At 38.7% G+C, this 16,748-nt stretch overlaps 2 protein-coding genes across 2 annotated transcripts; one reads left to right on the top strand and one right to left on the bottom strand.

The window, feature by feature from the left end:
• Window positions 1-791: 791 nt before the first annotated feature.
• LOC135083689 (serine/threonine-protein phosphatase PP2A 65 kDa regulatory subunit) lies at window positions 792-11,871 on the bottom strand. Its single transcript, XM_063978398.1, has 6 exons — window positions 11,495-11,871; window positions 10,717-10,951; window positions 10,011-10,197; window positions 4,537-4,691; window positions 3,503-3,620; window positions 792-2,819 (listed from the first exon to the last, which is right to left on the bottom strand). Exons 1-6 carry the CDS (start codon window positions 11,718-11,720, stop codon window positions 1,968-1,970), a joined length of 1,773 nt encoding a protein of 590 aa, XP_063834468.1. The 5' UTR covers window positions 11,721-11,871; the 3' UTR covers window positions 792-1,967.
• A 439-nt stretch (window positions 11,872-12,310) lies between these two features.
• Window positions 12,311-13,212, top strand: LOC135083804 (uncharacterized). Its single transcript, XM_063978552.1, has 2 exons — window positions 12,311-12,592; window positions 12,791-13,212. The coding sequence occupies exons 1-2, from the start codon at window positions 12,430-12,432 to the stop codon at window positions 13,192-13,194; spliced, it is 567 nt and encodes a 188-aa protein (XP_063834622.1). The 5' UTR covers window positions 12,311-12,429; the 3' UTR covers window positions 13,195-13,212.
• The last annotated feature ends 3,536 nt before the right edge of the window (window positions 13,213-16,748 follow it).

The raw sequence follows: 16,748 nt of genomic DNA, 5'->3' as shown, positions 1-16,748 counted from the left end.
GAAATAGTGCCATTGACCACCGGGGTGGCAAAATTCAAAGGGGGCAGATGAGAATATAAAGTTGTGAGAGCTTGCAATCCGAATTAGGACGAAGAAAATTAAGATGTCGACATGAAATTTGGAAAGAAAACGTACACTTACCAACAATAATTATCTTCGTCGGGCACTTAGTTCTTATCAGTCACACACAAAATAAATTAGGTTTATCCGAGCACTTGACAATCAATGTTCCACAGAGCTTCCTCGCACAAAATCGATATAAAAATAGGCACAAAATAATAAAGGACGCGTCTGTCTCAGCGTAGGCGCAAAATTGGAAGAGAACGATATTGAATTGTAAGACCGCGGCTATAACGAAGACGGCCATAGCAAAAGTGAACATGTTGGAAAAGGATGGGAGATGAAAGGATTGAACTATTTGCAAGCTTACCCTACAATAATTTTTATTTTTATAACACCGCAAAAATACGAAATCCGTTCACTACTCAATACCTACTGTGCAATAGGGTTTGACAATTGACACCACCAATTTAAAACGGTCAAAACGAGACTTCCATAGATTTTGTATGGCAATACTAGCCTCTGACGTCACTATTTTGTCAACTCAAACTACTTTATTCAATTACAATGCAACCAAAAATCTTAATTTACAGGTAATTTAAAATGAATTAAGTTTTTAAAGACCAGAATGATGTCTTTTTAAATACCCAATTAGACCTGAATTCTTTAGACTGGATTTTAAAAGATTGAATGGAATAGACGGAAAAATTACACTAAAATAAAACAAACAATTGGATTATATAACTTATACATTTAGATTTAAAGTCTTCCATACAAACTGAGGCTACGAAAATCTATTTTGTGGGTTAGTAACAAAATTAACGTAATCTAATTATTTCATTGCTGGAATTATACGATTTAAGATTTCATAATTTTCAAATAAACGCATTTTATTTGAAAATAACAAAACTGGCCTTAATACTAGTAACATTCACTTGACAGAGATCTGCGAAGAAATCTACCACTGTGCATTGTAAATAATGATCTCCGTCTTAATAAAAAATGCTTTTTATTGCGCAAATTCCGCTGTACCGTCTTCAAAAATAAGAATCTAATCTCATTAGTGGAAGAAATGGGACATCACATTTTGATTTTCACTTTGACATTGGACATTCGTCCTCTAGAAAAAAGGTCCTAGTTTTGAAAACAGTACAACAAAAATGGCCGCCAATATTTCACAAAGTTAAAACTATATTTTACGCTAAGGTCCTAAGAACTGCGTGGACCATGTGACAATCATGTGATTTAAGAATAAAATGCTTATTTTTGAAAAACGATTCGGATTTACTCGACTATATTCATATCCCTCGCTCGCATTTGAATACTAGTAAGAGTGAAAGAGATGGATTGAGTCGATGTTATATCAGAATCATTTGACCTGTTTTGACCCGACTGCGCCAGGGGGTTATGTTTTTCCTCATTTTCTTTTGGCTGAATGCAACATAAGGGGAAAGCCCGACCCATATATTTTGATCAGAGGATATTTAGAGAACTAAAACTAAGACACATCGATTAAATGCAGTTACAGTTACGTACGTATTGAATTTATTTATTTATTAATTAGTTTTAGTGCTATAAAATCTTATCTGGTCAAAATCGATGGGTATAAAACTAAGTCGACTTTTATAAGTGCCATAAACTGGAAAATACACTAATTAATTATCCTCATTACCAACAAATAAATAGTGAAATATTCGCGTATAACCAGTTTAGACAATACTGAGTGAACTAGGTAGCCGCGAACATTAGTTCGTCATTCGCGAGTGAACTATCGAGCTAGTTCATTCGCGAAGTGAGTTACGACGCAAGGCTGGGCAAATTTACTGTGATTATTAGGCTACATACACAAATCAAACGGCGAGTCTGTTCGGTTTGTGTATACAGCTTTATTAAGTATTCAATTTAATTTAGCCGGCGATTCCAGCGATCGCTTCTGATGCGAAGTATTTGACGTCTACATCAGGGTCCACGTTCAGTTTCTCCAGAACCGGTTTCACTTGGGGTTGGATAACAGCAGGATCCAAGAAAGGCGCCATCTTTTGGAGGGTCTTGGCAACGTTGAATCTGACGTTGGCAACATTGTCATCGGCCATAGACAAGACAGTTGGGAGCAAGACTCGGGTTGTGACATCTTTGCCACAGACTTCAGAGAGAACATTGATGCAGAAGAGATAAGTCATTCGGTGCAAGTAGTTCTGTTCGCGCGACATCGCGAGGACTTTGGGGATGACGTTTGTCTCTGCCCATTGGGATCCATACTGTTCAACTAACTTCTTCAGATTCAGAGTAGCCGCTTCACGGATAGCGTAAACATGATCAATGAGCCAGGACATGCATAGTCCAGTCAGCTTCTCATCGAAGAACTCCTGGCCGAGTTGACCGGCTAGAAGCGGCATGTGTTCGATGATGGCAAGTCGCACGCGCCATTTTGTGTCTTCAGCCAGTTCCACGATAGCCGGTAGAAGAGATTGGACGAGTTGTTGGATTCCGATGACCTCATTGACGCATTCCAGGTTCGAAATGATGTTCAGACGGACTTCAGGGCATTCGTCTTTCAGCTGTGTAAGGAATAGAGGCAGGAGGTGGTCTACGGTGTTCTGGCGGCCGACGATGGGGCTGAGTCCCATGATGACGGAGGCGAGAGCGGACTTGACGTGCTGGTTGGGGTCGCACACCAGGTCCTTGATCTGCGGCAGGATCATGCTCATGATGATGTGCTCCTGGTGAGCCTTGTCCAAGTTCATGCAGAAGTCCTTGACCTGGGAATAAAAAAAAATATTTATAAGAATAGACAGACATATTCCTATCGGTTTGTTTTAGCCATAACAAGGATAAGCTCTTGGCCTCACCTGATGGCAAGTGATGATCAACCCGAAGGTGAAGCGAACTTCACCTGGAATCCTCAACCACAGGAAATCTACCATTGTTGATATGGCAACATACTCAGGTAAGATGGTGGTAGCTAGCTAGCTTTCGTCATTTCAGCCAAACGACGTCCATTGCTAGACATTGCTGAACATAGGCTTATATTATAATTTCCACAATCTTCTTCTTGTCTGTTCTTGAAAGAACCATTCTTGTGGCGGAGTTTAGGACCGACGCTGTGTAGGTTTGTTGTCGACACGACAAGAAGAAGATTTCCACAATGACCGGTTTGGTAGCGGCCTGCATCCAGCGCCTTCCTGCTACCTTCATGAAGTCGTCATTGTTGTATAGTCTTGTCCGTGAGCACGTAGAATTTTGTCCAATGACCCCTAGCTACCCATCCTTATCGCTCGCGCGTAATTATATTGCTGTCGCGACTGTGCGACTGGCACCCGCAGTAAGTGTGCGAGAGCGATAGCAACATAATTACGCGCGAGCGATAAGGATGGGTAGCTAGGGGTCATTGGACAAAATTCTACGTGCTCAGAGACCGGGCTTTAGTATGTATATTGTTTACCTTTCCAGCGGCGGCGGCGCGAACCTCTGCTTCTGTGTCCTTGAGGAGCGCTTGGAAGATCTGTGCCAGTTCCGCGCGGGCCAGTTCAGGGCCCACGGCTTGTTGCAGCTCGACGAACCTGATGGAATAGAGGGTGTTAGATATTATTGGTAGTGTTTGTAGAAATTTTAGATGGAAAGACAAGAGAATTAAAAAATTGGCCAAGTGCGTGTCGTGACACGCGCAGTGTAGGGTTCCGTAGTAGTCCGTGTTAACACAATATATTTCAGAAGCAAGCAATTACTTCATCTTAAGTCACTTTTAATATTTTCTTCTAAGTTTTCCTGGAAAGTTGAGGGGGACGCCCTACTCGAACAAAAATTGATTAAAGTGTCAACTTAAATATTTTGCAAACCGATCCCTAAATGGAAAAAAATAGTCTTAGAAACCCCTAAGCTATATTAAAAGACTTATCCAACGATACCACACGATGGGGTAGAAGATGAAAAAAAAAAATTCACCCTCACTTTACATGTAGGGGAGCTACCCTAAAAGCAGCAGCTCTCTAGTGCCAATAGTTTCCAAGCAAACCCTCGGACGAACAGACAGACATGAGGAAACTATAAGGGTTCCTTGTCAGGACAACGGAACCCTTAAAATTGGCAGTAAACTAAACTTGTATCTGTGAACTTAGCATTCTTTGATGTAGCGGGTGTCCTGCCTACACTACATCTTTAGGTCCATAGTCGCTACGCGAAAAACGTTCTACTTGATGGTTCTACAGGTTTCAAGAAGCTCTTAAAAGTACTTGTATAAACAAAGAGTTGACTTTTAAAAACGTTTCCAGGTAACGTCCGGTCGCCGAGCACGTAGAATTTCGTCCAATGACCCCAAGCCCCATCCTTATCCCTCGCGTGTAAATACTGCGACGCGCGGCGGCAGTGAGTGCAAGCGCGACAGCAATAAACTTAAGCGCCAGCGATAAAGATAGGTAGTTTAGGGTCATTGGTCGAAATTCTATCTGCTCGGCGACCGGACTTTAGGTGGACACTCACTTGTCCGCCACCATGTACCGCACGCGCCAGGAGGTGTCTCCGGCCAGGCTGCGCACGGTCGGCATGACCAGCTGCTCCATGTCTTCAGGCGGTAAAAGGGCAGCTACGGCCGCGCTGGCTTCTGCTGCTAGCAGGCGGACTGAGTCTTGCTCGTCCTGCAATAAGCAAATATACAAATACAAATATTTTATTTATGCAAACACACCGTTTACGCATACACCTTCAAATACAATTGGTAACAATGAAATCGGTAAACATTATATTGCTTTGTCTGCGGGTCCCACACTAGGAATAACCTGTGTCGTGGGCACCCAGTGGTGCTATGTAACCAGTACAGCGACAGATATAAGCGTCTACAAGTCAAGTTAAGCAGTCCAACGTTTAATTTAATACTAACTAGCTGACCCGGCGAACTTTGTTCCGCCTTAATGGCAATAAATAAGCAGACTTTTTTTTTTAATTTCGAACGGGATAAAAAGTATCCTATGTCCTTCTCCTGGCTCTAAACTACCTCCCTGACAATTTTCAGCTAAATCGGTTCAGCCGTTCTTGAGTTATAAGTGGAGTAACTAACACGACTTCCTTTTATACAACGTGTCCCAAAATTCAAGGATAAGCCAGCGCCGCAGGGTGGACATAGTCATGACTGCTTTAGGAAAAATAAGAAAAAAAATCTATCTCAATTATTTTTTAAGTTACACAATAAATTATGAAATTCATCGAAAATTGACACCCCTTATGATATTTTACATTACCACGACTACAATTTTTCAAATACTTCACTTTTTTTGTTTGTATCGGCAACTTAAGTAGTGCTGCTGTCCACCCCAATTCTTAAAACCCTCAGAATCCTTGCAGTTTTTACACAAAAGTTAATCAAAATATGATATTTCCTTAAAATTTTGTACGATTTTTACTTACACTCCACTTTGACTCGTCGTTTTGTAAAAAAAAACAGTATGAACACTACTGCGGCAAGTTTTTTTTAAGTTGACGCAACTATCCAAGATTCCGAAATGGTATAATACTCTAAGAAAACTAGTCGCAAAAAAGATATGCGTACCATTTTTACAAGCATTTCGCTTGTAAGTTAGTATGAGATAAATCTTGCAACTGAATTTAAAACCAGTTTTCCTTAACCAATTGAGCTGAAATTTGGTATACTTGTGTAAGTACGATGACAATGCAATATTATGGTACCATTGAGCTGGATGGAGTATGGAGGTGGCCATAGGAACTCTTAACGAAACGGCGGAATTACATCTAGTTTGGGTTCGTTGGACTTGTCTTTTCGAGCACTTTAGTGCTAGACGATGTTCAGGGTCCTGCATAGCTGGGCATTAACTCGTTAATCCGTTAATCGTTAATTAACGAAGTTAACATTTCTATTAACGGATTAACTTTTAAGTTAACTTTAAAAAATGTTAACGAACTCGTTAACTTCCGTTAAATTATCCTAAGTCCGTTAATCGTTAATCCAGTACCTACTATTTACAAACATACAGCAGACACGCTGAAAAACGCGTTCTGACAAGTACGTTCGGGCTTCCAGAACTTCCAGAACCCAAAACAACAGTTTTTGTAACCGATCACCAACGCAACAATGTAAAAAATGATTTTTTTTATTTATTTACAACTGAATTTAAGACCAGTTTTCCTCAACCGATTGAGCTGGGTATACTTATGTAAGTATGTTGACAATGCAATGTTATAGTACCATTGAGCTGGTCTGATGATGGAGTCAAGAGGTGGCCATAGAAACTCCTAAATGAAACGGCGGAATTGCATCGAATTTGGGTTCGTTGGATTTGTCATTTGTAGCACTTTAGTACTAGATGATGTCCAGGGTCCTGATGATGGAGTCAAGAGGTGGCCATAGGAATTCCTAAACGAAACGGTGGAAACTTATCGAGTTTGGGTTTGTTGGATTTCTCTTTTCGAGCACTTTGGTGCTAAATTGTATTGTAATTTGTACCAAGGCTCTGAGATTGGGATACAACTAAAATGTATAATAAAATTATAATAAAAGCTTTTATTCTGAAATGCAGTTGTACTAAAACGAAAAAAATAATTGTACTTATACAAGGTTCAAATAATTTCGCATAAACTTGTTGCGCAGAAATAAAAGAGGAATTAATTCCATGCGCGATACAAGCTTTCGAAATTATTTGAACCTTGCATACAATAATTTTTTTCGTTATTATCACGTGTTAACGGATTAACGATTAACGTTAACTTGCGTTAAATCATCCGAAATGTAACGTTTTAACGTTTAACGAAGTTAATTTTTTTAGTAACGGTTTAACGATTAACGAAGTTAACTATTTGATTAACGGTGCCCAGCTATGGGGTCCTGATGATGAAGTCAAGAGGTGGCAGGAGCTGGCCATAGGAACTCCTAAACAAAACGGCGGAAGCTTATCGAGTTTGGGTTCGTTGGATTTGTCTTTTCGAGCACGAGTTTAAAAACAAGCTTGACTTTGTTTGAAAATTATAATTGACTTCATCATCAGGACCCTGGACATCATCTAGTACTAAAGTGCTCGAAAAGACAAATCCAACGAACCCAAACTCGATAAGCTTCCGCCGTTTCGTTTAGGAGTTCCTATGGCCAGCTCCTGCCACCTCTTGACTTCATCATCAGGACCCTGAACATCATCTAGCACTAAAGTGCTCGAAAAGACAAGTCCAACGAACCCAAACTAGATGTAATTCCGCCGTTTCGTTAAGAGTTCTTATGGCCACCTCCATACTCCATCCAGCTCAATGGTACCATAATATTGCATTGTCATCGTACTTACACAAGTATACCAAAGGACAATGTTCGTTCTCCATACATTGTTCGCCGTTAGATCAACAGTGCCGAAAAAATACTTTCTAGGTTCTAAATGACACAAATCTTTATGTAAGAACAATTATTCCTGGCGGACCAATTCTATAAACTTATTGTTAGCAATATTGTTATCATAACCTCTTACTTACTAGTATTGTATTATAATATTGTATGCACATCGATTTGGGAGATGTTCTGAATTGTAGTTGTCGCAGCCAAATTGTATTATAATATTGGACGGGTTTTGGAAATAGCTCGGCGTTCCACTTTTATGATTTACTTACTTACATTTTGCACGTAAATAAATAACATGAATCCTATGTTTACTTTCCACTCTTGACATTTAACACGTGACTTACCAAACTAACTATCTCCATGCTTACCGTCTTAGTCTATGCATGACTAGGGATTGAACAACTTTTAATTGAATATTATTAACAATTCTCGATAATTTTTATCGATTGAAAAATATTCGGTATTTGAATCGAAAGGTATATGGCAATTTTATCAATATCAAAATATTCAATTTTAATAATAAAATAAATATTATTTACTACCACCTATGAAATGTTCTGAAAATTGCCTGGAGCGCTCCCCCAATCCTGGGTTTTCCCTTTCCAAGCTGACAGGACATCATTTTGGTTCTATCGATACATTATAAAGGTACTTAATATTTGAAATGTATTATCAATTATTGTTATAAGCATTTTGAGCGAATAAAACTTTCAATTCTATTAGAACTTTAGACATTTCTCTCACTTTAAGCGGCATTGGATTTTTCAATTCTTTTTATTTTATTCATGACCTTTTAGACCAGTTGGACACATTAGATAGCTTCTTGTAGTATCGTGCAATATATTTTTAACTTTTAATTAAAATCTAGTCATACTGTAGCAATTTGGACGATTTATTTTATTTACAAGATCGGTATCTTATTGTCTATGATGACCGCAGTCAACATCACTATTACGTGGATTCCTAACAATGAAGTACGGCATTGCCTTGTGCCGATTTTACATAGATTTTATCGACACAAATTATGGAACTTCATAGGATATGGAGCAGGCCACGCCCTAAAATGTCCGGATGTCGTCATAGTATTATGGAATACATATAAAAGACTTTTATTATTTCATTTTCTAATCCTCAAGTGTCCATTACAATCTAATTAATATTTATGTATTCAAAAAGTAAGAGATTAATTTTGATACTTTACTGCTGTGCCCAGGAATCTAAGGCCGTTTCTGACAATGTCCTTTCAGCTCAATTGGTTAAGGAGAACTGGTTTTAAATTCAGTTGCAAGATTTATCCCATACTAACTAACAAGCGAAGTGCTTGTAAAAATGGTACGCATATCTTTTTGCGACTAGTTTTCATAGTGTATTATACCATTTCGGAATCTTGGATAGTTGCGTCAACTTTTTAAAAAACTTGCCGCAGTAGTGTTCATACTGTTTTTTTACAAAACGACGAGTCAAAGTGGAGTGTAAGTAAAAATCGTTCAACATTTTAAGGAAATATCATATTTTGATTAACTTTTGTGTAAAAACTGCAAGGATTCTGAGGGTTTTAAGAATTGGGGTGGACAGCAGCACTACTTAAGTTGCCGATACAAACAAAAAAACTGAAGTATTTGAAAAATTGTAGTCGTGGTAATGTAAAATATCATAAGGGGTGTCAATTTTCGACGAATTTCATAATTTATTGTGTAACTTAAAAAATAATTAAGATAGATTTTTTTTCCTATTTTTCCTAAAGCAGTCATGACTAGGTCCACCCTGCGGCGCCGGCTTATCCTTGAATTTTGGGACACGTTGTAGGTATATATAGATAATGACTAAACTACAATTTAATACAAATACGGAAAAGTGTATCCAGAGAGAGTAAGCATCATCATGTTAGTCTTGAAGAAAACGACTTTCTCCAATTTAGAGGCAGGTTTAGTTTAGCAGGACAATCAAATCGCACTTAGCCTCTCGATTGGATCATTGTGCTTGATTCTAGTCAACTAAACTACTGAAAGCTTCTCAGAAGCAAATAAAAGATTTGGTCTGCACTCTCCACTCTGCAGAAGATGCATGGTGGGAGAAGAAACACTACAGCATTGTGGTACTATGCTATCGGCGTGTCATGTGACAACGCCACTCTTGTGGCGGAGTTTTGGGCTGACACTGTGTAGGTTTGTTGTCGACACGAAAAGAAGAAGATCGGCGTGTCATCTACGCGCCGCACCATCGGCGTGTCACCTTGGCACGAGTGGAAATGACACGTCTATGTTCCCTTAGTGGTATTTTACGAGGGACGTCTTGGGTTAGTGCTATTACTCCACTGGAAACTGGCCACTGAAGGGTTTGTGTCCTCATTCCTTCATAATAATCATTAATATTTGCTGACTCCATCTATTTCCTATCTATTGAGACCGGTAACTCTTGGTGTATGTTCTTTTTTTCGCACTTAGGGTGTTGACAGAATTAACACCCGATATTGCTGCCAATTGACGATTGTGAGGCTTGCCACCGGACCAAGTGTGACGACCACGACTACTCTGACAAGAGTGTAGCGACTAAGAAGAAGATTGCTGCCAGATCTAGATATCTACCTACCACTGACAGAAAAGGTAATATAAGAACACCCACTGACCTTAGCTAGACGCACGAACATGGGAATAAGGTCGCTCTTGACGTATTCGACCTCGACGACTCGCGCGAACTCGCCGAGTTTGTACGCGGCCGCGCGCCGCACCATCGGCGTGTCATCTTGGCAGAGCGAGTGGAAGTGCTGACGGAGTTCCGCTTTGACTGGTGCTGAGACACGAGTGTAGCATACGCTGGAGACAAAAGAATGATGTTCAAGAGTATATTACAATGTCCAACCAAGGACACTTGCCTCTTCGTGACGTGTCAACAACAAACCTGTACACTTTCCTCTGTTAAACAAGTTCACTCAAACTGTACAAGATGTAGACAACTTAGCCATTTTCCTGGAGTACTTTGTAATTAGATTATGATTAACAATTTGAATGCTTTGGATCAATCTGTACTGTATATTCATTTGCAACATTTAAAGCTACCTAAATAAAGAAATAGTCCATATCAATAGAACAAAGGAAATATTCATTAACACTGAAGTGTGCATGTATCTATTAATTTGAGCAAACACATCTTGACTTGCACAATGCGCAGTAAAGCAATTTTAGGGAAACTAAGACCTCTTCAGCCTCTAATTGAGTCCACTTTGTCATACTATATTAAAAAATTGACAGTTTCTAAAGCTAATTCAAGAAAGTTGTTTCTATCTTTTAACTACCTACACCATAGTGGTGAAACAATACATGAATAACAGTTACCTGAACAATCCACAAGCAGAAGCCCGGGATGTGAACCAGTCACCACCGGCCAGACGCTGCACTAACGGAACGAAGTGCTGTTCGAGAGCCTGCGGTGTGTGGTGCGCAGCGACAGCACGGAGTGAGGCCACGGCTTTATCCCGGACGACTGTCTCTTCAACGGTGGCAAGCGATTCCAGGGGCGGTAACAGGCAGTGAGCGAACTCACCACCACCAACGAGGTGGATGAAGTTACCTGGTTTTTGAAGAAAAGGATTACGTTACATTTAATTTGTATTTCATATTTGTGAAATTTGAGCTGAGAATTTGTTACAAGTTTAAGCGAAAATTAAAATTTTATGAAGCTAGTAGTCTAAAATAGTAAACAATAATCTAATTTACTTGATACAGTCTCAAGATAGGAAGCCATAACACGGTGAAGTGTGTTAACTAAATAATAGATAGTGCAAATGTAATAATGTATAGCCCGCAGTATGTTGCAATTCGTTTGACATTGACTATGTCCTTACATAAGGCTATTTTCATAAACATTGTATTTATATCCTCTTCAAAATATGTGCGCAATAAAAACAAATTACATGCCAAAACTGTACGGTTTTTGTAACAAGGAAATATAGGAGGTACTTGTCTCATTGTGTGAAAGATAAGGTTATACCGAAAGAATACAATGCCAAACTCATTGAGTACTTGTTAAAAACGATGCGTAAAGTCCATTTATGATCCTAATGTGTTCTTGTAAGACGTAAAACGATGTAAAGACATAAAAATATTAACTTACCAAGTTGCTCAGCGAGAGCAAGCAGGACTTCATCCTCATCGTAAATGGTCTCGGTCAGGAACGGAATCAGCTCCGATCGGGTCCTGTCCACGCCCAAAGCCAACGCAATTGTCGACAGCTTCTTGATAGAATTCAATCTGAGCTGTACATCCTCATTTTTCAACTCGTCTATCAGCACAGCAATAGGATAAAGTGACTCATCCGTCCCAGAGTCGCTCGCAGCCATTTTGTATGTTTTAAAAGTGATACTTATTTATTTCGAATGTTAAGTACGACACAATTTTCCCTGGAAGGAATTCGGTTTCAGTTTTTTTAGATTTGTTGTAAAACGTATTTCACAAAATCCCGAACAGCAAGCAATATGGCAGCTGCTTGTCAAATAATGCGTTATTCTCTATGGTCTAGGCAAGACAATCAATAATCGAACAATCGACAATGTAATGCAACGGTTATTAACACGACATATCACAAAAATACCTGACAAAGAAAATAGCGCGTTTTTTGAATTCGCCGAAAACTAACCATATTAGGAACTTGTCTAATCACTAATTTGGACCACTTTTATAACAAAAACAATGAAAGAAACTGTATAAAATGGTGATTGAGAAATGTATGACGATGTTTAAATTTTTATCAATTACTTCAACACTCTAGCTTGTCGGAGTTGCCTTTTTCTTAGCAAAATTTCGCGATGTGAATGTGAGTATAGTCCAGTAAAACTAATATGGTTATGACCAACTGTGGTCGTTATTAATTATTTAAATAGAAACTGCTTGTGCGATCATTGACTTATTTTAAAAACAATAAAATTGACAATCAATCGGTGTCAATCAATGATTTGAAATATTTTTGCTGTGCTGTTTTTTGGAAAATCTTATTTTTTTATGCCATTCCACGTAGTTTGGAGGGCGTTATAAAACTCGGGGCAAAGTGTTATGGGTGCAGAGGATGACAGTCTTAACGCATCTCTCGCACATATTGTGCTGTGCTGCGTTGCCGGGAGGGGGATTAGCCGCATGTCAGGGAAGAGTTTTACACACCCGGGCATGCACGCCAACTTCTTCATACATGGGGTTCTCGGATTCCTTCACTATCAAAGTTAGTTGACATTGTTAGCACTAAATCTAACACTAACTAAGGTCATTGTTTCACTTGGTAACAGACAGGCCAAAATACTGAACAACCCTTGATCAAAATATGTTAACGGCAATGTTATTTTTTGCTGCTTTTTATAGCGCCTTACGTAATTATCTCTGCAAATCTCACATCTGTAAAATTGCTATTTTATTTTCGCAGGCGGGGTCTTCAACAACGATTTCAAGCCAGCCTACGCGGTCAGCTACAAAGCTTCGAGATATCTCGCTCTACCATGCCTCATGGCTGACCTATACCGAGGGAACAACGCTTTGAGTACAATCCACTTGCTGTCTGGGATTGTACCTTTTGCCCTGGCGTTGTCTGGTGAGGACAATGTTCAGCTGGGGAATCTTGTCATTGCCTGCAATATAATATCTCTCTGCCACTATTCCATGCAGAATAACAGAGAGTGGGGCTGGTACACGGCTGGGGCAGCAGTATTCGCGTATATCCTCGCCCCACAGATGGGCCCTAAGGTAATGTACCCGCTGGGATTGGCTCTCATGGAGTATTGCGCGTACAGAGTGTTCCACATACATTATGATGCGCCCCCGGCTCGTTGAATAAATTGATTACATGGATTTTCTTTGTTTCATTTCAGTCTTGTAGAATATTTGCTGCCACTTATAATAAAACAGTTTTTAAAGACAATATTTCTTGTAAGTAGTAATAAAGACAAAATCTTGAGTTAGGGTACTTACAGCAAAAGTTCAGAATAAAAATGTTTTTAGTATTTCATTGTTTTAAATGCGAACTTAACGTGCAATTTAACTTTGTAAAAGTCCTTGTTCCATAAAACTATAAAAGCTTACGATATTTTCCAAAACTTTAGAGGTAGGTTTCCAGGAGGTACCATGAGTAAAGGAGATTGCCAGCGGGAGTCAACCCCCGTCGAGCCATTACAGTATCTACCTAAGTATTACGTTATGTTGACGGATTAAGTATCCACCAAGAGCAGTGGCGTGGCTAGGTAACAAATGCCCCTGGGGCAAATAAAAAAATGGGGCCCCACTGCAATCTAAACTGGTTATAACAAACTTATTGATATTAAGCTTACTTACTCCTGATCTGTATCAGGATTTCTCTCTAATTTATTTCGAATTTCTCTCTAATTTATTTTGAAAATGGGAGAAATTTTCAAAGTTCAGTTCAATTGAGATTTTCTGGTAAGGATTCGGGGGCAACCTGAACTTAGGGGCCCCGGGGCACTGCCCCGCCTTGCCCCTTTGTAGCTACGCCCCTGACCAAGACGTTCCACGCAAACGGTTGGTTACACCCGCTCTTAGCGAAAGCCTTTGTTTTTGAGGACATAAGTGTGTACTTATCTTTTATTGTTAGAGGGTCGTGTGTGAGATGGATTCTCTTCCATTTGAAATGTTGCTTACATTAAGCTTCGAGAATAATAATTGTGATTAATGTTTCAGGAATTTTTTTTTTAAAGCAACCGTGGCGTAGGCGTTATTTTCTAACTGAAACTGAACTATTGGGCAGGGTAATTTTTTGGACCGATAAATTGCAATCATGAAGACTGCTATTTTAATGCACTATTTTGCCTATGTCTGTATCCTACTGGCTGGGGACTTTAGTCCCATACCTAGTTTATTTTTCCAGTAGATACATTTTATAGTACCTACTTATATTTTCACCTAGCAACTAGGTACATATCCAATCGAATCTATATTTATAAAAGTCAGTCTGCAGAATAGTCCCAGCAGAAAATAAAATAACCGTGGGAAGAAATATCCACCAACATCTGTCACCTGGCAGACTCCATTTTGGCGCAAAGCTGAAATCGGACACCTCTATGTAGCCCTCTTCAATTTGTAATAGAGACTGCATTGCTAAAACATCTGATGAAGTAGGTACCTTAGCTACCCAATAGGTCCTTCTTTCATTTTATTACGAATTCTATTCCCATTAGTCCTTTTTTCGTTTTGATTGTTTTTCCATTAGTTTTCTAATTTGCTGCCAGTTTCAAACATTTTCAACATTCACAAACGATGCAAAGCAAGCATCGGGCGAAGGTGAAGCAGCAAATCGAACGCACAGCGTTGAATAGAGCTCTGTGATTGGTTCGTGTGTCATCCTGTGCGTCCACGAGCACTGTGAGACCTCATAGTAATGTTTGTGAATACATGCGTAGTACTTGCCTGCTAACTAAATAAATACATTGTAGTTTCATATATTCGTCGTACCTAAGACTTAAGTTTTAGTTGAAGTTGTGAAACTTATTATTGTTTTATAATATTTTAAACTATTATGTTGCATTTTTACTATAAAATTATCACTTCACGGGATTTATTGCAACAATATCTATTTTAACGGTAAATAAAATATTTACCCTCCCGACGTTTCGGCTCGGTTGCACGAGTCATGGTCGCGGGCAGACTGAAGAGATGCGGCGTCGTCTTTTATTGTTTTTATTTTATTTATCTAGGAAAGCAATCTAAATTAAGGTCAATAGCTGATATAAATCATACTGACAGCAATCAAGAGAAAACTTGTTTGTGTACCGATTTATGGAAAATTTTGCCTTATCTACAACTACCCACAGGATTCTAGTTTGTGCTTTAAGCCTGAATTCGGGGATTAATCGCACTAGTTGGTTAATGGTGCGGCTGCCATTAAGTGTTATGGTGACGCCAACGTGGAGTTTGAACTTTAGGCATAAATGGAAAATAGCCCCGCCGGAGGGGTTAGTTTTGTTCATAGATTGAAGTTAATGCTGACATAGGAGGAACACTCTCATTCTCTTCTTTGTGAGTTACAACGTAGGTCACCACAACTCTGGTGTCAAATTAAACTCCTATAATGCGTCTGACAAGGCTTGACTGGATCGAATGGCTACACCCTCCGAAGCATGAAATCATGCGCTCATTTTGGAAAGGACATTGCATGCTTGGAGTAATCAAATTCAGGGCTGAAATATCTACAACTTTGTATTTCGGGTTATGGCAGTTCAAGAATGAAAATAAGTGTTGTTACCTTTAAAAATGACAGAAGGAGTGTAAGGAGGAAGCAGGGCAGGGGATTAGTACCATCGCTCATGAGTTCAACTAACATCAGTAGCCCAACATTCCAACCATAGAACCAGACAAGTCTTACCTTTACCATTTCTGTGTCATTCCCACCTTCTGCATCTGCCTACTCTTTGCCGTCTCGTCGTAATCGCCCTGATGGTCATGGAGGCACGAAGGCTGTATCGACGCGGTCAGCTAAGTACGTGCGAAGCTTTGGCTATGACAGTTCAAATGGGTCTCATTTGTAGGTACTCGTATGTTTACTTTGATGTTACGAGTTGTAGATCTGCTTAAAAAGAGACTAAGGTATAGGTACAAACACCTAAGTATTACAACTTACATACGAGTAGGTCATACTACATACATGTAATCGTTATTATAGTCTTTTTCACGTAAGATGATCCGTATGACACTTCAAGGTTATCCATATTACGCATACTACATTATGCAGAATATTTTTGAAAAAATATTTGTATTTTATTAGCAATATAATAAAAAAAATAAACTACTTGTCTTGAAATATATAGTAAAATCTGAGTCTATTGATTATATTTTAATTAAATACGATGTAAAAATATTTTTTATTTAATGTACGCAATGTGTGAAACGGAATAGATTTAGTGCTGGGGTATTTCTTGTATAATAAAATCGATTATTTCCGCGGTTCATTAATCGATTGCAGTGAATACTTAGTTATTAAAAACATCACAAAAATCAACTATATTTTTCGATTATTGACTTTAATAAACGCATTGAAAATAAATTAATAGTTTTTAATTTAAAGAAACAGAACCAGTACTTTTTAGGAATCGTTTTTCTGAACACGAACCATGAAATTTGAATATTATCAATAAAAAATTGTTTCAATAATATTTGTAATTAAAAAAACATGTTTATTGTTAAATAACACCTATACAAAATATTTCTCTAAAAGTAGGTTTTACTAACACTTCGAAAAAAATCAATAGATAAATCGCTATGGTTTAGTTATGTGACATCTCTAAATCTTTCAAACTCGAAACGTCATACGGATCATCTTAGGTGAAAAAGACTATAGTACCTAGCGAATTTGTGAATAAAAATGTTTGAGCACTAAC

Source organism: Ostrinia nubilalis, chromosome 24, assembly GCF_963855985.1.
Source record: "Ostrinia nubilalis chromosome 24, ilOstNubi1.1, whole genome shotgun sequence".
Classification (NCBI taxonomy): Eukaryota; Metazoa; Arthropoda; class Insecta; order Lepidoptera; family Crambidae; genus Ostrinia; species Ostrinia nubilalis.
Note: the sequence above shows the minus strand (reverse complement) of the source record. Positions and strands in the feature narration are given on the sequence as shown.